General features: G+C 37.3%; 1 protein-coding gene across 1 annotated transcript in view; it reads right to left on the reverse strand.

Annotated features, from left to right (window-relative positions):
- Positions 1-25410, reverse strand: part of LOC127849995 (inositol 1,4,5-trisphosphate receptor type 1-like) — a 162446-nt gene that overhangs the window by 26662 nt on the left and 110374 nt on the right. Inside the window, 9 exon segments of the mRNA XM_052382729.1 lie at positions 750-937; positions 1600-1681; positions 3531-3769; positions 13007-13168; positions 13857-13912; positions 14565-14632; positions 20042-20178; positions 21229-21336; positions 22164-22251. Coding sequence (XP_052238689.1) covers positions 750-937; positions 1600-1681; positions 3531-3769; positions 13007-13168; positions 13857-13912; positions 14565-14632; positions 20042-20178; positions 21229-21336; positions 22164-22251 — 1128 coding nt within the window.

Genomic DNA, 25410 nt, shown 5'->3' on the forward strand with positions numbered 1-25410 from the left:
GAGGATAGATAAAAAATGACCAACTGAAAGATTGACAACCACGCTATAAGACTTTCCATGAAATGCATAAATAGGTTATGTATTTAGAATTTATGACCATGAACAAAAAGACAAAAGTGAAAGCACAAGTATTTTTTCACCATTATGGGTATTAGGCCATGGTCATTATATAAGAAACATTTTGATGTTGTGACTAAAATTGGGAATGTGGTGTGTTTTTTTGCCATCAAAGAAATTAATCTTAAAATGTTTTCAAAAGTATATTTAATAAGGCTCAACTTATAGAGCTGAATATGGAAATTAATTTATTATGAAATTTAATTTTTAAAAAGCTTTGTTGCGGAAACATTCAATTTGGAATTTCAGGCAGCAATTTGGGAAAAATATATTCTTTTAATGATTTAAAAAGGGATCATAACACTGAATTTTGGCCGCAGAATTTACAAAAAACAACCCATTCTGGAACTCCTATGAATCTTAAGTCATGGGTCCTGTTGTATGTCCCCTGCCCCACTCTCTATCATCACAAGGGCCGTGATAATTAAAATCTGTATTTTGACATTTGACCAAAAAGAAAACCTGGACCTTAAAAGCAAAGGTGAGATCTTCTCACTCACGGGGCATGTGGTATGTCATCTGCCCCACTCTCTATCATCCCGCCGGCTGTGATAATTAAATTCTGTATTTTGACCTTTGACCTAGAAACATGACCTTGACCATAAGGACAAAGGTGAGATCTTCTCACTTACGGGTCATGTGGTATGTCCCCTGCTCCACTCTCTATCATCCCGCCGGCTGTGTTCAGGTACACCCAGACGAAGAAACGCAGGAACGGTCGCTTCAGGTTGTCACTGACGTTCGGGTTGTTCAGGATCTTCAAGAGCTCGGGAATCTTGAAGATTGTCTGGCAGATCGACTCAATAAATCGGTTCTCACCCTGCAACCAATTGATCGCTACCCAGTAAAAAAGCAGTTTTTGTTTCCCAAACTGTTAAGTTATGATTATTTGTGGGACAGTGATTGTAGTAAAATGTGTGGGTTGATAATCCACAAATTAAGCACATACATATTGGAAAATGACAAAATCAAACTTCAAATTTGCTCTTTTTTCCCAAAATCAGATTTCCACAAATTTAGGTGTCCAGGGATAAGTCATTTTTTTAAAACCATGGAAATTGGTACAGGCAGAGGGATATAAATGAAGTTACAGTATCACACAAGCATCAGAACAAATGTGTATTACCATTCAACCGTTAACATGTCATCCCCTAAACAAAGTACTACTGGTTTTGCAGTTTTGTTTACAGGTGTGGCGTGTAGAACTCATCAAGGTGCATCTACGTCTTAAGTTTTAAAGTTGTAGCTGGAAGCACTTCGATTTTAGAGACAAATGTCAAGGTTTTAGCACGACGCAGACGGCGGACGACGAGCTGGCTATGACAATACCTCGGATTTACTCCAAAAACGGCTGAGCTAATAAAGAATCCAAGAGAAGTTGTCATTTAGTATCAAATCTTATTACAGGACTTCATGAATTTGTTTGCACAGGATACTTTTGTAATAATGTGCCTTATAAATGTAAAAAAAACGTTTGATTACTTCAGCACATGTTGCCAACAGGTCCACGATGGAAATCAGGAAGTTGAGATTTTGAGAGTTGCTTGATGTAAGAATGGCTTCCCTGCAATCACAGAAAACATGACAACTCTATTAAATAGACTCTAAATAGATAGTAAATAAACTCTCTACATATTTAAATAGAACCATTCATTTAACCTCTGCAGCAGTTGCTTTAACTTCTGCAGCAGTTTCTTTAACATTACAAACTATAAAACTTCTAAACAAAACATGTTAGCACAGACTAATCAGAGAGCACACTTTATACTTTCATTTAAATAAAGTCTCTCTTTTGTAAAAATTAAGTTTAGGTGGAAAGTGTAATCCCTTATTAGCATGTGCAAACTGCACAGGCCAATCTGGGACAACACTTTAGACAAATGCATTAACAGAGGCGGTTATCACGTGACAAACAAGATGGCGAGGTCCATGCCGAGGCAGGTTTTTTTCGTTGTCTTATATTCTTTAATCCTTTATTATTCTTTTATTTATTCCGCTCATTTTCCAGCCCTATTAGGAAGAAAGTTACTGACTTTTATTTCATAGCAATATTCGCTCTTGATCTCGACTTTACTCAGTGCAAAATTTCTTAGCAGGATGACCTAATTTGGGCTCCACTAAGAAAATTTGCGGGGAGTAAAGTCATGATATAAAGCGAATTTAAATGCAAAATAAACGCTTATCACTTTTTTACTGATGTCTGGAAAGTGAGCGTCATTTAAAAAATAAACAGAAGAAATAAAGGGTATAAAACGACAAAAAATAACTGTCTCGGCATGGACGTCGCCATCTTGACTATTATGTGATTACACCCTCTGATTAAGAAAAGTTATCAAAGAACAAGAAACCGTCGGAGACGGCTGATGATCTCCAAAGGTTTTTTTTGGTCACAATATTGCACTATATATTCAGATAAAAGGAAACGTTTTGAGGGCACAGTAGTTTGGGGGACAAGATTTTTTATATATAAAATTTCAAAGGGCCATAACTCTGTAAAAAAATCATCCGACCAGAACCCGCTGATAATATGAACATCTCCTCTTGGTAGTGAAGCTTCCCATAAAGTTTCATTGAATTCCAGTCATTAGTTGCTGAGAAATAGCCCGGAAAAGATTTGCACTATATGTACAGTTCATGGAAAACTTCAAAGGGCCATAACTCTGTGAAAAATCATCGGACCAGAACCCGCTGATAATATGCATATCTCCTCTTGGTAGTGAAGCTTCCCATAAAGTTTCATTGAATTCCAGTCATTAGTTGCTGAGAAATAGCCCGGACAGGAATTGCACTATATGTACAGTTCTTGGAAAATTTCAAAGGGCCATAACTCTGTAAAAAATCATCTGACCAGAACCCGCTGATAAAATGCACATCTCCTTTTGGTAGTGAAGCTTCCCATAAAGTTTCATTGAATTCCTGTCATTAGTTGCTGAGAAATAGCCCGGACAGGAATTGCACTATATGTACAGTTCAGGAAAATTTCAAAGGGCCATAACTCTGTGAAAAATCATCCGACCAGCACCCGCTGATAATATGCACATCTCCTCTTAGTAGTAAAGCTTCCCATGAAGTTTCATTGAATTCTGGTCATTAGTTGCCGAGAAATAGCCCGGACAAGAATTGCACTATATGTACAGTTAATGGAAAATTTCAAAGGGCCATAACTCTGTGAAAAATATCCGACCAAAACTTGCTGATTATATGCACATCTCCTCTTGGTAGTGAAGCTTCCCATAAAGTTTCATCGAATTCCTGGCATTAGTTGCTGTGAAAAAGCCCGGACAAATATGGACGGACAGACAAAGCGGCAACTATATGCTTCCCCAATTTTTTTGGGGGGGAGCATAACAAGGCTCAAAAGGACGAAAAAGTAATTATAGGAGCACAATTATCAATACATATAATATTACTACCTAGCTTTCTCATCCTTGTCAATCAAGAACGCCACCTCAGTTCTGTACTGCATGAAGAAGGTCATCACAAAGCTCTGATTTCGTTTGAGCGGAAGGTCAAGCTCCTCGACCTTGACAATGGCTATAAGAAGGTCAAGGAACTGAGGCACGGCGGTCTTGTGGGTGGCCACCAGCGCCATGATCTTCTGCACCTGGTGCTGCCCTATCTTCATGCAGGTATGGGTGTTATTGGTGAACACCTGTAAAAGGTAAAGTGTTATTGGTGAACACATGTAAAGGTAAAGTGTTATTGGTGAACACCTGTAAAGATAAAGTGTTATTGGTGAACACCTGTAAAGGTAAAAAGTTATTGGTGAACACCTGTAAAGGTAAAGTGTTATTGGTGAACACCTGTAAAGGTAAAGTATTATCGGTGAACACCTGTTACGGTAGAGTGGTATTGGTGAACACCTGTAAAGGTAAAAAAAGATAAAAGGTTACAGATCTTTTTATATTCCGATACTGATAACATAATATCTTCAGCCCACATTCAAATTAACCCCCTGATTAATTGCATATAAGTCATGTCATGATCTTTTCCCCTGGTTCTGCGCCATCTTGGTGAACTCCTGAAGCAACAAACATGGCCTTTGTATAGTCACACAGTAAGAAAGTAAACATACAAAAAGAGATTTTTGTCACAAATACAAATTAAACAGCTTTGTTCAAGAGGCATAACTCAACAAGAGGGCCAAGATGGCCCTAGTTCGCTCACCTGAGAGACGTCGGTTCATTTAATCTTTACCAAATGTCAAACTTGACCTAGATATTGTCCAGACAAACATCCTGGTCAAGTTTCATCAATACTGTGAAATCATTTATTTTCGACAGCACGAAATGTCGTCATTTTTATAAAAATGACGTTTTCGTCAGCACTTAAATTCGCCAATTCCTGACATTGAAAAAAAATTGCTTCAGTCAATATCCGATTTTTTTGTCCGAAATATATCCCGGTTGCGAAAAATTGTAGTGGGGAAAGAGGGAGGACACTTGAGAGTCACTTGCAGGAGGTGGGGCCTGTTTGTCACATGTCAATAAACTAGTCTTTTGTTACCAGGTGATAAGTAATTTGCCCCCATTAGTGTATCATTATTATGATTAGCGGATTAGCCAGTTGCAAATTGGTCCTATTGATTTATTATCATGGCCACACTAATAACAATCTTACCTTTATCGGCGCAAATTAGAGAAGGTGCAAAGATAATTGGTTAAAATTAGTGTTAGCAAACTGTTTAATCAGTTTTCAATAAAGTTTTAAGAGTTTTGCATGGTAAATAGTTGATCCCTTTAAGTACAATAATTTTCCCGAAGTGTAAAATTAACAGTGCATAATGGGACAGCGGTTTCATTGGGCAAAGTTCAGATTTAATTGTTAACCAATGGACCAGTGAGTTTAAATTAGATTGAATGCAATATGATACAAAGCAATGTTTTATTGCGTCATTCTCAGACATTCGAAACACGTGCTTTCCGGGGATTTCCTGGAAATCGCGCAAAAAATAAAAGTGAATTTTACAAACCAATTTCCCTACGTTTGGATGAAACTAATCGTCATGATTTCTAATTTCTCTTTACCTGTTACGTTTTCAATTGCTACAAATAACAATTGTTTGAAACATGTATTGTAAAACTTGTAAAAGATATCAATGATTAAAAAGATCGATTGCTAATAAAACGAAGCACAGGCTGTTTTTACACCTGTATTGTAGTTAAACGCAAACAACCAAACACAAATCAAAATGTTCTGTATTTATTTGTAATCAATGTGGAGAATGTATACGGTAAGAATATACATCACCATCTTTTAATTGTGTTTATTGTCTTTGATACGGATCTAATTCGGTGCGTGGAGGCTGTAACAACACTGAAAAACACAATACACACAATGGGTAATAACGTTTTTAACAATTAGCGCTTATCATTACAATTCTACCTTAACGAAGTCAACGCAGTAGATACAGCTGTACTGCTTTTGCGTTTTAGAGCAATGTCACGTGTCAGTTAAGTACACAGTGTAATCTACACCCTTTTGTGTCAAAACCGGATTTATCTTGATTACGTAACAGACGGAGTATGTATGCGTGGATTACGTTGGATTTTAGTGCCTCATGCCTTTGGTAATTCAGTCTTAATTTGTTCATATATGGGACATAAGTGTTCGTTTGGATCTTGAATTCGTCAATCGGTCGACTGACAAAATATACGAAAATTAATGCCTGACGATACATAGTGGTTTCACAGTATTTCATCTGCAAGTCATCATCAATGTATCTATGAAGTTTCATGATCCTAGGCGTAAGCGTTCTTGAGTTATCATCCGGAAACCATTTTTTTAAGTTGAGTTACCGTGACCTTGACAGCCATTGTGTGAATATGTTTTTTGGCACTGTGACCTTGACCTTTGACCTAGTGACCTGATAATCAATAGGGGTCATCTGCGAGTCATGATCAATATACCTATGAAGTTTCATGAACCTAGGCATAAGTGTTGTTGAGTTATCATCCAGAAACCATTTTACTATTTCAGGTCACCGTGACCTTCACCTTTGACCTGAAAATCAATAGGAGTCATCTGCAAGTCATGATCATTGTACCTATGAAGTTTCATGATCCTAACCATAAGCGTTCTTGCAGTTATCATCCAGAAACCATTTTACTATTTCAGGTCACCGTGACCTTGACCTTTGACCTAGTGACCTGAAAATTAACAGGGGTCATCTGCGAGTCATGATCAATGTATCTATGAAGTTTCATGATCCTAGGCATAAGTGTTCTTGAGTTATCATTCGGAAACCATTTTACTATTTTGGGTCACCGTGACCTTGACCTTTGACCTAATGACCTGAAAATCTATAGGGGTCATCTAAAAGTCATGATCAATGTATCTATGAAGTTTCATGATCCTAGGCCTAAGCGTTCTTGAGTTATCATCCGGAAACCATTTTACTATTTCAGGTCATCGTGACCATGACTTTTGACCTAGTTACCTGAAAATCAATAGGGGTCATCTACGAGTTATGATCAATGTACCTATGAAGTTTCATGATCCTAGGCATAAGCGTTCTTGAGTTATCATCCGGAAACCATTTTACTATTTTGGTTCATCATGACCTTGACCTTTGACCTAGTGACCTGAAAATCTATAGGGGTTATCTGTGAGTCATGATCAATGTATCTATGAAGTTTCATGATCCTAGGCATAAGCGTTCTTGAGTTATCATCCGGAAACCATTTTACTGCTTTGGGTCACCGTGACCTTGACCTTTGACCTAGTGACCTGAAAATCAATAGGGGTCATCTGCGAGTCATGATCAATGTATCAATGAAGTTTCATGATCCTAGGCATAAGTGTTCTTGAGTTATCATTCGGAAACCATTTTACTATTTCGGGTCATCGTGACCTTGACCTTTGACCTAGTGACCTGAAAATCAATAGGGGTCATCTGCGAGTCATGATCAATGTTCCTATGAAGTTTCATGATCCTTGGCATAAGCGCTCTTGAGTTATCATCCGGAAACCATCTGGTGGACGGACGAACAGATCCACATGAGCAAAACAATATATCCCCTCTTCTTCGAAAAGGGGGGGCATAATGAGAAAATTGCCCCCCTCCCAGCAGCCATGTTATTCAACTGACCGGAACCATTTTTTAACTCAACTCTTGTATCAAGGAAACAAATGTTCTGAGCAAATTTCATGAAAATTGGGCCAAAAATGTGACTTTTACTGTGTTCACATGTTTTCACTATATACATATAGAGAAAAATGCCCCGCCCACTGGCGGCCATGTTTTTCCACCAATCTCGACCATTTTCAGTCTCGTTCAAGATATCAATAAAACCAATGTTTTGACCAACTTTCATGATGATTTGGCAAAAATTGTGACTTCTAGAGTGTTTACAAGGTTTCTCTATAGCGAAATAGGGAAAACTGCCACTATATACATATAGAGAAAAATTCCCCGCCCACTGGCAGCCATGTTTTTACACCAATCTCGACCATTTTCGAACTCGTCCGAGACATCATTTTCAAACTCATCCGACATATCAATACAACCAATGTTTTGACCAACTTTCATTATGATTGGGCAAAAATTATGACTTCTAGAGTGTTTACATGGTTTCTCTATAGCCAAATAAGGAAAACTGCCCCGCCCACTGGCGGCAATGTTTTTCAATTGATCGGAACCACTTTTGAACTCAACCAAGATATCATTAAGACAAACAATTTGACAAAGTTACATAAGGATTGGGCATGAAATGTGACTTCTACAGTGTTTACAAGGTTTTTCTTATTTTTGACCTAGCGACCTAGTTTTTGACCTTGCACAATTCAGTTTTGAACTCGGCCTAGATTTCATTGGGACAAAGCTTCTGACCAAGTTTCATGAAAATGGGACAAGAAATGTGGCCTCTAGAGTGTTTACGAGCAAATGTTAACGGACGGACGAACGGACATACAACTGACAAAGACCGGTCACAAAAGCTCACCTGAGCAATCAGGTAAGCTAAAAATGCATGTTTATCTCAAACACTTCATGGTGATGACAATATAATTTTTAAATAAAATTGTTGAACAAATAATGAAGTTGTTCAATCCACAAATGTAATTTTAACATTTTATGTGGACATACTATCTGACAGGCCAACCTTTTAATGGTACATGTAAGAAAGGCCCACACAATTTTCATGATTATAAAATCGGACATAATCCTCTTAAAAAACTGGTCAGTTTCAAGTCTTGGTACAAGAATGTTCATAATGGCTACTAAAACATATGTGTTATTACAATAAACTAGTAGATAGAGATAATGGAGAAGTTGCAGGTTTATCTCAACCAACTGTCTAAGTACATATAAGGGGAACAATTCTGATAAATTGCAGGTAAGAGTTATGGAACTTGGTAACTGACCTCACACAGTGACGCTAAACAAATGTGTGAAGTTTAAATTGAATATATGGATTAGGAACCGTGATATGGAGATGTTGCACAGGTATCTTCACCACGCTGTTATGCAGACAAACAAGCAAATTCGTTGAATTGATATCCCCCGCCATTATACTTCTGGACACAAGATATGGCTCTGGACACACAAAAAAAGCATTTTTCAAAATACAAAGGGCAATAACATTGTTATTATTCGATGGTGTACAATACCATCTTATCCACATATATATACTCATACTAAGTTTCAATGAAATCTGCCAAAGCACTTCCAAGATATGGCTCCCGACACAAAAGTGCCGGACGGACGGATGGACGGAAGGACGGACCGACAGACGGAAGGACGGACGGACAACGCCAAAACAATATCCCTCCGCCTATGGCGGGGGATAATAAATAACTATATTTTTTAATACCAAATTAAACAGACGTATTTTTAAGTCATTAGGCATTCAGAGATACATCCAAGTTGTCGTATATTTACGACGCTAGGAATTCACACTGTAGATTATTGGACGCATTTATATACGACGCTAGGAACTCCACTGTAGATAAATTGGACGCATTTATACGACGCTAGGGCTGAATGGGTTAATGGAGATGCTATAACCTTATAGTAAAAAGCATTTTCTCAAGATACCAAGGGCCATAACTCTGTTATTTACAGATGGTGTAAAATGCCATTTGGCGTGCATCATCCTCTTATCCATAAATATATACTCATACCAAGTTTCAATGAAATCCGCCAAAGCACTTCCAAGATTTGGCTCTGGACACAAAAGTGACGGACGGATGGACAGCCGGACAACGCCAAAACACTATCCCTCCGCCTCTGGCCTCTGGCGGGGATATATACTCATACCAAGTTTCAATTAAATCCGCCAAAGCACTTCCAAGATATGGTTCCGGACACAAAAGTGCCTATAGTAAAAAGCATTTTTTCAAGATACAAAGGGCCATAACTCTGGTTTTAACAGATGGTGTACAATGCCATTTTGCGTGAATCATCCTCTTATGCATATATATACTCATACGAAGTTTCAATGAAATACGCCAAAGCACTTCCAAGATATGGCTCCGGACACAAAAGTGACGGACGGACGGACAGCCCGACGGACAGCCGGACAACGCCAAAACAATATCCCTCTGCCTCTGGCGGGGGATATATACTCATACCAAGTTTCAATGAAATCCGCCAAAGCACTTCACAGATATGGCTCCGGACACAAAAGTGCCTATAGTAAAAAGCATTTTTTCAAGATAAAAAGGGCCATAACTCTGTTTTTAACAGATGGTATACAATGCCATTTGGCGTGCATCATCCTCTAATGCATATATATACTCATACCAAGTTTCAATGAAATCCGCCAAAGCACTTCCAAGATATGGCTCCAGACACAAAAGTGCCTATAGTAAAAAGCATTCTTTCAAGATACAAAGGGCCATAACTCTGTTTTTAACAGATGGTGTACAATGCCATTTGGCATGCATCATCCTCTTATGCATATATATACTCATACCAGGTTTCAATGAAATCCGCCAAAGCACTTCCAAGATATGGCTCCGGACACAAAAGTGCCTATAGTAAAAAGCTTTTTTTCAAGATACAAAGGACCATAACTCTGTTTTTAACAGATGGTGTGCAATGCCATTTGGCGTGCATCATCCTCTTATGCATATATATACTCATACGAAGTTTCAATGAAATTCGCCAAAGCACTTCCAAGATATGGCTCCGGACACAAAAGTGCCGGACGGACGGATGGACGGACGGACAGCCGGACGGACAACGTCAAAACAATATCCCTCCGCCTCTGGCGAGGGATAATAATGGGTGAGAAGTAAAGCTTGGATTAATTGGTGAATATAAAAGCTAATAAAAAGAATGTGCTGGGTTCAACAAAAGTGGAAGCCTGCAAGTTTGAAGCTAAGTCAGTGTTGATTAAATGGCTCACTTGAATATGTTGTAGTCCAAGACTAAGTCAATGTCAAACAAAATCTAAAGCTAGCAAGTTTAAAGCTTAGTCAGCATCAATTGATTGGCACTTGGCGAAGTCAATCTCAAGGTCAAAATTAGGTCAGGTGATAAGGGAGTGATGACAGTGTTCATATATAACATCCTTGCAAATATCAAATATGTGCAGCAATCAGTATATGTTTGCTGCAAATGTGATATCTTGATCTCCAAACAAAAAGGGATGATCCTTCCCTCAAAATGGCTCCCGACACAAAAGTGCCGGACGGACGGATGGACGGAAGGACGGACCGACAGACGGAAGGACGGACGGACAACGCCAAAACAATATCCCTCCGCCTATGGCGGGGGATAATAAATAACTATATTTTTTAATACCAAATTAAACAGACGTATTTTTAAGTCATTAGGCATTCAGAGATACATCCAAGTTGTCGTATATTTACGACGCTAGGAATTCACACTGTAGATTATTGGACGCATTTATATACGACGCTAGGAACTCCACGGTAGATAAATTGGACGCATTTATACGACGCTAGGGCTGAATGGGTTAATGGAGATGCTATAACCTTATAGTAAAAAGCATTTTCTCAAGATACCAAGGGCCATAACTCTGTTATTTACAGATGGTGTAAAATGCCATTTGGCGTGCATCATCCTCTTATCCATAAATATATACTCATACCAAGTTTCAATGAAATCCGCCAAAGCACTTCCAAGATTTGGCTCTGGACACAAAAGTGACGGACGGATGGACAGCCGGACAACGCCAAAACACTATCCCTCCGCCTCTGGCCTCTGGCGGGGATATATACTCATACCAAGTTTCAATTAAATCCGCCAAAGCACTTCCAAGATATGGTTCCGGACACAAAAGTGCCTATAGTAAAAAGCATTTTTTCAAGATACAAAGGGCCATAACTCTGGTTTTAACAGATGGTGTACAATGCCATTTTGCGTGAATCATCCTCTTATGCATATATATACTCATACGAAGTTTCAATGAAATACGCCAAAGCACTTCCAAGATATGGCTCCGGACACAAAAGTGACGGACGGACGGACAGCCCGACGGACAGCCGGACAACGCCAAAACAATATCCCTCTGCCTCTGGCGGGGGATATATACTCATACCAAGTTTCAATGAAATCCGCCAAAGCACTTCACAGATATGGCTCCGGACACAAAAGTGCCTATAGTAAAAAGCATTTTTTCAAGATAAAAAGGGCCATAACTCTGTTTCTAACAGATGGTATACAATGCCATTTGGCGTGCATCATCCTCTTATGCATATATATACTCATACCAAGTTTCAATGAAATCCGCCAAAGCACTTCCAAGATATGGCTCCAGACACAAAAGTGCCTATAGTAAAAAGCATTCTTTCAAGATACAAAGGGCCATAACTCTGTTTTTAACAGATGGTGTACAATGCCATTTGGCATGCATCATCCTCTTATGCATATATATACTCATACCAGGTTTCAATGAAATCCGCCAAAGCACTTCCAAGATATGGCTCCGGACACAAAAGTGCCTATAGTAAAAAGCTTTTTTTCAAGATACAAAGGACCATAACTCTGTTTTTAACAGATGGTGTGCAATGCCATTTGGCGTGCATCATCCTCTTATGCATATATACTCATACGAAGTTTCAATGAAATCCGCCAAAGCACTTCCAAGATATGGCTCCGGACACAAAAGTGCCGGACGGACGGATGGACGGACGGACAGCCGGACGGACAACGTCAAAACAATATCCCTCCGCCTCTGGCGAGGGATAATAATGGGTGAGAAGTAAAGCTTGGATTAATTGGTGAATATAAAAGCTAATAAAAAGAATGTGCTGGGTTCAACAAAAGTGGAAGCCTGCAAGTTTGAAGCTAAGTCAGTGTTGATTAAATGGCTCACTTGAATATGTTGTAGTCCAAGACTAAGTCAATGTCAAACAAAATCTAAAGCTAGCAAGTTTAAAGCTTAGTCAGCATCAATTGATTGGCACTTGGCGAAGTCAATCTCAAGGTCAAAATTAGGTCAGGTGATAAGGGAGTGATGACAGTGTTCATATATAACATCCTTGCAAATATCAAATCTGTGCAGCAATCAGTATATGTTTGCTGCAAATGTGATATCTTGATCTCCAAACAAAAAGGGATGATCCTTCCCTCAAAATGTACCAGCAATATGATTCCTATCATCATGAGCATTAATTTAAACATGATAGTTTGGTTTAACCTAGAATGTTGACCTTCTGAATAAGCATACATCCAAAAGTAGGTGACTCTCATGGTAAAATGAGATGAGCAGATGTGGGTGAGTTGAAAGTGTTCATGTATACTTGTATCAGAGCTTTGTAAGAAGCACTATTGATGTTATATGAAACATGTCATTTTTGGTTAACATCATATATAGGGATAAACAACCAACAGACATAGAGGCCAAAACGCTATGACACTCGTGCATCAGAAGATGCTGGGCGCATAAAAAACATGCAAAACAAAGTGCAGTGTAACCTCAGTAAGGGCCTCGGCTAGTTCAGGTGCAGCCCCCTCGGTTGCTAGGAGGAGGTCAAGGCGATCAAAGAGGCGCTCCTGTACGACCCCATTGCCCTTGGCGAGCCTACGCATCAGCGTGAACGTCTTCTCAAACACTTGACGGAGGCCTTTGTACTGGTCCTGTAACAAATGGGGCAATAGTGATTTATTAACCTTTTCCTGCCCAGAAGCAAAGTGAAAATGGCTATATGCAACCAGCATTAAACCAGATAAGCCTGCAAGAAACTTGCAGTCTGTTCAGGTTCTATGTTGTTTGCTGCTCATCAGCATGTTAGGGTTTGAAAAGAAGCCTTTAAAACTTGAATTGTTAAGAAAGGTCTTTTATTTCATGAGATTTTTTAAGAAATGGCATATAGGTCAAAATGCATATCTAAGTGGTAAAGGGTTAAAACACAATACTAAAAGTTCATAAGCAAAAGAATACCAGGATGGCCTTAAGAAGGTAGCATATGAGAATGTCCCTTTAGAAAGTAACTTTCTGTCTAACCTTACTTTGCAAATCAAAATTGCAGTTCTGAATGCCTCCTATTTAATAACAAACTAACAGCAGCTGCACATTTCAGGTACAAACTTCATTTTGTGGATTATTTTATCATTTTTTTCATTTATAAATGATCATATGATTAATACATTATTACTTTGCTCACATAAAAAGCATTTGGTTGTGTATAGTGTGGATTCACATATGTAATAAAGTGCAGTGTAACCTTTACTTTATGTTTAAGAACCAGTTAAACCAACTGAGAGAGTGAGAGTAAAAAACAAGTGGTTTGGGATATTATGAAACAATAAAGAAAGAATAACTTACCAGTAGTTTGACGTCTATTTCTTGCTCCAAAATGATAAAGCAATCTTCAAGTACTCCTGTGAAAAAAAGAAAATTTCACTCACAAAGCCACTAAATGACAAAACAAACACCAAGCTTTGAGGCCATCTGACAGTTATAGACATATTACAAAATGATAACACTAGATATTGGATGCAATTCAGGCATGATTAGGCTATATTTAAGGCGAACATTAGAGCAAGAATGTAGAAATCAAATAATAATGTTTTATGCCTACTTTAAGTTGTTTAAGCCTTAATTGATCTTTTTTTTATGACATAATGTTAATAGTATTATAATATGAGCTACAAAACAAAAACTATCAAACATTTTTATGAAGACTATAAACACATACTTTCAGCAGCAATTTATTTTCTCGCATCTACTTAACCTCACTTAGATTATAGGGTGTAGGACTGTCATAAGAGTTTTCTTTAATTAACTCCCCTTCCTGGCCACATAACCAGTGGAAGGATTTGTTATGGAATTATTTATAGTTCCATATTCTGCTTTTCTCTGATTTAAGTGAGGCATTTGTCAGATAACTGCTGGAATAAGTAAAATTGCACTAAGAACTGGTTTATCACAATTAGGTAACCCAAACTTTGCCCTAAAAGGTCAACAAGGTTAATTGCCTGTACCAATATGAGTGAATATTGTTATACATGGGAAAACCCACAAACATCTCACCGTTGTTATAAAGAATGCTCTGGTTCATGGCATGATGCTCCTCCTCCTCACCCTCCAGGTGGCAGTAACTGCAGGAGAGAGAATGGAACAGCTGTGTATTACCAGGGGGGAGATAGCAAAAGCTGTGTACTACCAGAGTGGGAGATAGACACAGCTGTGAACTACCGGGGGGGTGAGAAATAAACAGCTGTGTACTAAATGCCAGTGTTTGTGTGTGTAATTTAAATATTATGCAGTACCTCCTAGGAGGGCCACTTCATGACTTGGCTAATTCACTTTCATAAATATTAAAGGTTTTGATGAATTGTTGATCAAAGATGCTGAACTGTGTAAATGTGTGTGTGTATGTGTGCTCTTTTGCTGTGGTAGGAAACCAGAGTCTCTGAAAGAAACACCACACTAATGGCATGGTGACCTCAATGCAGTCACATATTTGGCACAAAATGCATTGTAAGTTCACGGTAACTCAAACTAGCATACATTCCATATTTGGCACAAAATGCATTATAAGTACATGGAAACTACAATTCAAACTAGCATACATGCTATATTTGGCACAAAATGCATTATAAGTGCATTGTGACTACACGGTAACTCAAACTAGCATACATTCCATATTTGGCACAAAATGCATTATAAGTACATGGAAACTACAATTCAAACTAGCATACATGCCATACTTGGCACAAAATGCATTATAAGTGCATTGTGACTACAATTCAAACTAGCATACATGCCATATTTGGCACAAAATGCATTGTAAGTTCACGGTAACTCAAACTAGCATACATTCCATATTTGGCACAAAATGCATTATAAGTACATGGAAACTACAATTCAAACTAGCATACATGCTAAATTTGGCACAAAATGCATTATGTGCATGGTAACTACAATTCAAACTAGCATACATGCCATTTTTGGCACAAAATTCATTATAAGTGCATGGTGACCACAATTCAAACTAGCATACATGCCATACTTGGCACAAAATGCATTATAAGTGCATGGTGACTACAATTCAAACTAGCATACATGCCATATTTGGCACACAATGCATTATAAGTGCATGAAGACTACAATTAAAACTAGCATACATGCCATATTTGGCACGAAATGCATTATAAGTGCATGGTGACTACAATTCAAACTAGCATACATGCCATATTTGGCACACAAAGGAATCACAGTATATGGTGACCACCTTTTAAACAAGAGCTTGTCACAGTAGTGCCAAATCCCCGCCGAAATGTGTTTGCTTTTATGACAACATTTGTTTTAGAGAGTAGAATAATATTTGTAAAAACAAATAAAGGGAGATAATTCATTATGCTCCAGACAAAAGTTTACTTTAAAATTAAATAAAGGGATATAATTCAAACACTAAGGTAGATAGAGTTATGGTTCTTAGTCAATGCACTTCTCCTACTTGCCATCTATTAAAGTTTCAAGTTTCAAGTAAATCCCTTCAGTAGATTGAGAGTTATGCTCCGGACAAAAATTTACTTTAAAATTATATAAAAGGGGAGATAATTCAAAAACGAAGGTAGATAGAGTTGTGGTTCTTGGTCACTGCACTTCTCCTAGTTGCCATCTGTTTATATTTCAAGTTTCAAGTAAATCCCTTTAGTAGATTTAGAGTTATGCTCCGGACAAAAATTTACTTTAAAGTTATTTAAAAGGGGAACAATTTCAAAAATTAAGGTAGATAGAGTTATGGTTCTTAGTCACTGCACTTGTCCTACTTGCCATCTGTTTATATTTCAAGTTTCAAGTAAATCCCTTCAGAAGATTTAGAGTTATGCTCCAGAAAAAAATTTACTTTAAAATTATATAAAAGGGGAGATAATTCCAAAACTAAGGTAGATAGAGTTGTGGTTCTTGGTCACTGCACTTTTCCTAGTTGCCATATGTTTAAGTTTCAAGTTTCAAGTAAATCCCTTTAGTAGATTTAGAGTTATGCTCCGGAAAACAATTTACTTTAAAGTTATATAAAAGGGGAAAATATTCAAAAATTAAGGTAGATAGAGTTATGGTTCTTAGTCACTGCACTTTTCCTACTCGCCATCTGTTTCTATTTCAAGTTTGAAGTAAATCCCTTCAGTAGATTTAGAGTTATGCTCCGGACAAAAATTTACTTTAAAATTATATAAAAGGGGAGATAATTCAAAAACTAAGGTAGATAGAGTTGTGGTTCTTGGTCACTGCACTTTTCCTAGTTGCCATCTGTTTATATTTCAAGTTTCAAGTAAATCCCTTTAGTATATTTAGAGTTATGCTCCTGACAAAAATGTACTTTTAAGTTATATAAAAGGGAAGATAATTCAAAAACTATGGTAGAAAGAGTTATGGTTCTTGGTCACTGCACTTCTCCTAGTTGCCATCTGTTTATATTCTAAGTTTCAAGTAAATGCATTGAATAGATTTGGAGTTATGCTCCGCACAAAATGTACTTTAAAGTTATATAAAAGGGGAGATAATTCGAAACCAAGTTAGATAGAGTTATGGTTCTTAGTCACTGCATTTTTCCTACTTGCCATCTGTTTATATTTCAAGTTTCAAGTAAATCCCTTCAGTAGATTTAGAGTTATGCTCCGGACAAAAATTTACTTTAAAATTATATAAAAGGGAAGATAATTCAAAAACTAAGGTAGATAGAGTTATGGTTCTTTGTCACTGAACTTCTTCTAGTTGCCATCTGTTTATATTTCAAGTTTCAAGTAAATCCCTTCAGTACATTTAGAATAGATTTGGAGTTATGCTCCGGACAAAGTTTCAGCCGTACGGACAGACGGACAGGACCAATTACTATATCCCCTCCGAATTTTTTTTCGGAGGGGATAACTAGCATACATGCCATGCTGGGCACAAAATGCAGTCAATATGTTAGGTGACCACAATCTGAACTTACAGTCCTGCCATGTTGGGCACACATTAAAATCATGGTGTACAATTACATTAAAAATGTATAATATCCCCTTTGATTATATAAGTGATAAATGCATGTATAGGTATTTATAAAAAAAAATACATGGAAACACAAAATTCAGGGCTTATCAAGGTTCAGCTTGAATATGCACAAGTTAATGAGTTATTAAGGGGCTTAAGTCTGTGTTTCATTAAAACTTTTTACAAGATGATGTATCCTCTTGAGCAATATTCAATCATGAAAAAATGTATCAAGAAAAGAAATAAAACAAGGGCTTTTTGTAAAACATGCATGACCCCCATATGGGCTCTCCGTTGTAGTGACAGCCATTGTGTGAATGTTTTTTGTCACTGTGACCTTGACCTTTGACCTAGTGACCTGAAAATCAATAGGGGTCATCTGCGAGTCATGATCAATCTACCTATCAAGTTTCATGATCCTAGGAATAAGCATTTTTGAGTTATCATCCGAAAACCATTTTACTATTTCGGATCACCGTGACCTTGACCTTTGATATAGTGACCTGAAAATCAATAGGGGTCATCTGCGAGTCATGATCAATCTACCTATCAAGTTTCATGATCCTAGGAATAAGCATTCTTGAGTTATCATCCGGAAACCATTTTACTATTTCGGGTCACCGTGACCTTGACCTTTGATATAGTGACCTGAAAATCAATAGAGGTCAACTGCAAGTCATGATCAATCTACCTATCAAGTTTCATGATCCTAGGCATAAGCGTTCTTGAGTTATCATCTGGACACCATTTTACTATTTCGGGTCACCGTGACCTTGACCTTTGACCTAGTGACCTGAAAATCAATAGGGGTCATCTGCCAGTCATGATCAATCTACCTATCAAGTTTCATGATCCTAGGCATAAGCGTTCTTGAGTTATCATCCGGAAACCATTTTACTATTTCAGGTCACCATGACCTTGACCTTTGACCTAGTGACCTGAAAATCAATAGGGGTCATCTTCCAGCCATTATCAATCTACCTACGAAGTTTCATGATCCTAGGCACAAGCGTTCTTGAGTTATCATCCGGAAACCATTTTGCTATTTCGGGTCACTGTGACCTTGACCTTTGACCTAGTGACCTGTAAATCAATAGGGGTAAGCGAGTCATGATCAATCTACCTATCAAGTTTCATGATCCTAGGCTTAAGCTTTCTTGAGTTATCATCCGGAAACCATTTTACTATTTCGGGTCACTGTGACCTTGACCTTTGACCTAGTGACCTGAAAATCAATAGGGGTCAACTGCGAGCCATGATCAATCTACCTATCAAGTTTCATGATCCTAGGCCTAAGCGTTCTTGAGTTATCATCCGGAAAACATTTTACTATTTCGGGTCACCGTGACCTTGACCTTTGACCTAGTGACCTCAAAATCAATAGGGGTCATCTGCGAGTCATGATCAATGTACCTATGAAGTTTCATGATCCTAGGCCTAAGCGTTCTAGAGTTATCAGGAAACCATTTTACTATTTCGGGTCACTGTGACCTTGACCTTTGACCTATTGACCTCAAAATCAATAGGGGTCATCTGCAAGTCATGATCAATGTACCTATGAAGTTTCATGATTTTAGCCGCAAGCGTTCTTGAGTTATCATCCCGAAACCATCTGGTGGACGGAGCGACCGACAGACCGACCAACCGACAGACCGACCGACATGTGCAAAGCAATATACCCCCCTTGAGTTATCATCCGGAAACCATTTTACTATTTCAGGTCACCGTGACCTTGACCTTTGACCTAGTGACCTGAAAATCAATAGGGGTCATCTGCCAGCCATTATCAATCTACCTACAAAATTTCATGATCCTAGGCATAAGCGTTCTTGAGTTATCATCCGGAAACCATTTTACTATTTCAGGACACTGTGACCTTGACCTTTGACCTAGTGACCTGTAAATCAAGAGGGGTCATCTGCGAGTCACGATCAATCGACCTATCAAGTTTCATGATCCTAGGCTTAAGCTTTCTTGAGTTATCATCCGGAAACCATTGTACTATTTCGGGTCACCGTGACCTTGACCTTTGACCTAGTGACCTGAAAATCAATAGGAGTCAACTGCGAGCCATGATCAATCTACCTATCAAGTTTCATGATTTTAGACCTAAGCGTTCTTGAGTTATCATCTGGAAAACATTTTACTATTTCGGGTCACCGTGACATTGACCTTTGACCTAGTGACCTCAAAATCAATAGGGGTCATCTGCAAGTCATGATCAATGTACCTATAAAGTTTCATATTCCTAGGCCCAAGCGTTCTTGAGTTATTGTCTGACAACCACCTGGTGGACGGACCGACCGACAGACCGACCGACCGACAGACCGACCGACAGACCGACCGACAGACCGACCGACAGACCGACCGACATGTGCAAAGCAATATACCCCCTCTTCTTTGAAGGGGGGCATAATAAATCAAAGAAAAAAAAGACATCTTGAGCAATAATCAACCATAAAGAATGTCTCAAATCAAGACAAATAAATAAAAGAGAAAAACAAAAAAAGAATGTATAACATTCTTACTGTATCAGAACATCCAGTATCTGTGCCAGCTTGGAAGCCTCATGGTCGCCCAGTTTGTTTGAGGACAGATGGCGCAGCTGGGGCAGTTTTTCCTCAAGGTCATTGTACACTGCCACCGAGGAGTCGTTTATCAACACCTGGAATATATGTATAGAAACTTGGAATATAAAAACTGTGAACTTACAGAAAATTTGAACTTATCAACACCTCGAATATAGAAACTTTAAACTTTTTAACACCGAAATTTAGAAACTTTCATATATCAAATTTTAACTAATCAACATCTGCAATATAGAAACTTTGAAATTATCAACACCTGGAATATAGAAACTTTGAACATATCAACACCTTGAATTTAGAAACTTTGAACTTATCAACACCTGGAATTTAGAAACTTTGAACTTATCAGCACTTCCAATATAGAAATTTTGAACCTATTAACACCTGGAATTTTGAAACTTTGAACATATTAACACCTGAAATATAGAAACTTTGAACTTGTTAACACCTGGATTATATCAACTTTTAACTTATCAAAATCTGCAATATAGAAACTTTAAACTTATCAACAACTGGAATTTAGAAACTTTAAACTTATCAACACCTGTAATATATCAATTTTTAACTTATCAACATCTGCAATATAGAAACTTTGAACTTATCAACACCTGATATATATCAACTTTTAACTTATCAACATCTGCAATATAGAAACTTTGAACTTATCAACAACTGGAATAAAGAAACTTTAAACTTAAAAACTTTTAACACAACAGCTTGATGGTATTTATTCAGTAACAAGAGGCCGTGTCAGACAGGTTGTCCTTCACTACGGATGCATTGTAGTAAAAAAGGAACAGTACAAAATTTCATTGTTTTATTTGCACAATTTGTCGAAAGGGAACTGTAAACAAAAATAACATTATTTGCTCTCAAGCTTCATATTCAAATTTAAACAAAGGGTGGAAATTCCTTGAAAATAATCCAATTGTAAAACTCTGAAAATGTGATCTTTATCTTTTTCTTAAACACATCACAAAAATCCAACTGACAAGGAAAATGCTCTTCTCCAACCCTTTCTCGAATGGGGGCATCACAATTAAGTTCTTAAATGTTTGTGGCTAGTTGAATCGTGTACTTTGTTACCTGTGCCTACATTGGCTTGATGAATGGTGTACTGTAGTTACCTGAGCCTGCATCGCTCGCATGAAGAGATCATTGTGCGCTGAGAAGTAACGGTTGAGCAGGTTCATAGACTTGTGTACCATCTGATCATACTCATAGTTGGAGAGGTCCTGAAGGGAACAAGTAGACATGTCAAAGATTTAAACCTTTTCTGCTCAAAAGCAAAGTTAAAATGGCTATAGGCAACCAGCATAAACCAGAACAGCCTGCGAGTAACTCGCCGTCTGTTTACATTTTATGCTGCATGCTGCTCATGAGTATCTAAGGGTTGGTATAATGAAGCCTTTAAAACTTGAATTTAGTAAGAAATTTGAAGAATTTCAAGTCTCTAAGAAAATTATAAACATGATCTGTCTTACTAGATTCAAATTAAAAAGAAGTAATTAATTTCCAACCCAAATGATCTGATGAGCAGCAAACAGCATAAAGCCTTTTTAACTCTGCATCTGAGCGGGAAAGGGTTTATCTGATATGCATACCAAACAAACAAACATACAAAACATACATATATAATGTCAAAATGCTACTTGCTACCATGACAATACTGCTCTCCATTCTATTTACTAATGATAATGATGAATTTTCACCATAAATATACATTCTCAAACATACAAATATAACTGACTTTTAGTTTTGTCATATGTTTTTTGGTTGACAATGATAAATGATTAGAACACACAATGGTTTATTTATCCTTTCCCACTCAGAAGCAATGTGAAAATTAACTCGCTGTCTGTTCAGGTTTTATGCTGTTTGCTGCTCATCAGTAACTAAGGATTGGAAATGAAGCCTTTTAAATTTGAATCTTGTAAGAGAGGTTTTTCAAATTTAACTTCCTAAGGGACTACAAATGCGCAAAAATACGTATCTAAGTGGTAGAGGGTTAATGGCTGCCTAATACTTTTACAATTTATGTAATTTCAGCTTAAATTCTCACCAGGAGAATATCCACAAGGTCATAATTCTTGAGGAAAGAGGTTACTTCGAAGATTTCTGTCAGCTTCCTCAAACCAGCCTTTGCAACACTGTAAAACAGATACCAGAAGTGTAACATTTGACAGCATGTGAGCTAAGTAAAGTATAACTCATTAAAGCCACACACCTTATTTGGCATAGTAAATTTAAGTATAAATAAGAAACATACTTCATCTATGCCAATTAGAATATATCAGGTGGTTATAAATTCGTCTTTTTTGCCCTTTAAAACTTAACAATAATCGCGTTTGTCAAAATGGACGCATACGTCTAAAAATCCTACTTTCGGTTTTAAAAGCAGTACTGTTTGAAAAATAATAAATTAATTGCTAACTAGGCTATAGATTCAATTTTATCTATCCCAATTAGAATATATCTGGTGGTTACAAGGTAGAAATTCGTCTTTTTGCGCTTTAAAACTTAAAAATAATCGCGTTTGTTGAAATGAATAGACGTATACGTCTAGAAATCCTACTTTCGATTTTGAAAGTGGTACCGTTTGAAAAATAATAAACTACTTGCTAACTAGGCTATATATTTAATGACAATTTTGCACACATTCAAATTGCAATTTTATGTATTGATTAACATGTACTAATTCATTTCAAAGTCAGAGGCAAGGTGTGTGGCTTTAAATATTGAAGAAAGAGTTATAGTACTTTATATCTGCATTTTCTATCGAGTTTTCTATCAATATATAAGGTTCATTTGAATTCATACAGCACTTTTTGACATGTTTTGTAAAAGTAAACTATAGTATACATTAATTTTCTGCACAAAAAATTAAGCAAATGGCAATAACTACTAAATACTATAGACAAAGTTATGGTTATTGTACCAGAGGGAGGGGGGTAAACAGGAAACTATCAAAATCCCGAAATATATATGCCAAAACAGTTTTTGTGTGCCATTTATACCTTTTCTTAGGTTTCTTTAATTTTAAATGGCGTTCAATTTCCAGCCATATCAGTAAAAAAGTGATTAGGGTTTATTTCCTATTAATATTCTTTTTTTGGCTCGACTTTACTCGCTACAAGTTTACCCACAGGAGCTATAATTTTGTGATACCCATAAGAAATTTTGCAGACAGTAAAGTTAAGATATAGAGTGAATATGAATTTCTTGTCCTTTTTTTAGACTTTGTTTAGATCCTCCCTTGATTACCCCCTCTGTTGTACCGTTCCCAACTTTGTAACTCTAGTTACTTCATTAAGTAGATGGGACACGACTCACTCCAGGTTCTCACATATCTGGTAAAGCTGCCTTCAAAACTTCAAAATTAATGATAAAAATTTGTCCCAATAATGTGAGTCTAGTTACTTTATTAAGAAAAAGCGACAGAACTCACTCAAGGTTCACAAATACTTGGTGATGCTGCCTCAGGCTGGGAAGGACACACACATAACATAATTATTATGGTGTCATTGAATACAGCTGTGTTAAATGTGCATTAAATACACTATTTCAATGTATACAATTTAGGAGCATTGTAGAATTACACATGAACTTCAGCTTTGCTCTTGAAAAACAAGGTCAAATGCATGAGCAGAAAATTATTGACTTAAATAAGCCTGTGCAGTCTGCACAGGCCAATGTGGGATGACACTTTCCACATCAACTGGATTTTGCTAAGAAGGGTAATCCTTTAAACCAAAATATACAATAAAAGCGGAAAGTGTAGTCCCTGATTAACTGCACAGGCTAATTAGGAAAAACTCTTTAAGTACGTGCTAAACACCTGTTTTTTTCTAGAGCAAGGCTCATTAAAAAGTAAAGTAAAGTTATCAAGTATTAGAGAGCATGTAGGGCTTATCAGCACATTAAAAGGTAAAGTAAAGTTATCAAGTATTAGAGAGCATGTAGGGCTTATCAGCACATTAAAAGGTAAAGTAAAATTATCAAGTATTAGAGAGCATGTAGGGCTTATCAGCACATTAAAAGGTAATGTAAAATTATCAAGTATTAGAGAGCATGTAGGGCTTATCAGCACGTGAGATTTGGTAGGTTTAACAGTGACAACCACACATAACACAGGGATATAATAATCGCTAATTTACACTTCATTCGTCATATGTGGAATATAATCATTACTTGAAAATTCTGCATGATTGCGTGTCATGAACCTGTTTGTCGTCGTAATTTCATTACAAATAGTGCATGTCTATATCAAACATGTACAAAATTAGATGCAAACTTAAGGATGAGATCTTGCACAAAACACAAATTAATAATCGCAGGGAAATAAATCCCTTAAACATACAGGCTAAACTTAATAAAATAATTTAACCAAAACCACTTGACTAAGATGCGCATGAAATTTGAATTTGTTAAGATCCCACGGGAAAAGAAGACATGTTAGAAATCCATAATCCTTATACAAAATTAAGTGGAAAGCCCTGTCAAAGCTGCCGCCCAATAAGTATGCTGTATGTCATTTTTCATCAAATTTGCATCGAAGTATCTGAGTACACGGAAATGAAAAGTAAAATATTAAATTAAAAAAGTCATAGCTCCATGAAAATAATTGGACCGCAACTATCCAATAAAACTCTATAGTGATGCTGCAAATGAAGTTGGATAAAAATAGGATTATAAGTGTCTGAGATCTCGTGTGGAAACAATAAAGTCTATGGATGTTAGGATGGACAGATGGGCCTAGCATTCCAGTTTGGGAGATAATTTATGGACAAATCTGATAAAGTGGAAAAACTTAACATGCTAAACATGCTATTTGGAGACAGAAAAATTGCGTAATATTTCAGTAAATCATTTTTGGGAAGGGGCTGATAGACAGCTCCTGTAAAAGCAGCAAAAATCCCCTAGAAGGTACCTCCTTGATACAGAAAATACCAAAAACAGCAGCAAGTGTCAAGTGAACAAATCAGGCAGCTCAAACTGCAGCTCCAGGTCTTCACCAATTTCTTAAAATGAAAATTGCTACAAACCCCTCAAATACCCTCACATACATGTTTCCATGAGCCCTGCTGTATGTGCCATCACAAATATATCACCAAGGCATAAGTTTCAACCTATTTATTTAAGAATTGCATCAAAAGCCTACAGAGTATTGAAACGCTCTCTAGTCTGTTTCCTGGGCACAACCAGGAAATCAATCTCTTTGAGGGAGATCTAAAGAACGCTTCCACAGTGGGTATTGAACCCGTGACCTTCCAGTTGCTAGGTGGACACCATATCTACTATGCCCTGGT

Source organism: Dreissena polymorpha, chromosome 11 (assembly GCF_020536995.1).
Source record: "Dreissena polymorpha isolate Duluth1 chromosome 11, UMN_Dpol_1.0, whole genome shotgun sequence".
Taxonomy (NCBI): domain Eukaryota; kingdom Metazoa; phylum Mollusca; class Bivalvia; order Myida; family Dreissenidae; genus Dreissena; species Dreissena polymorpha.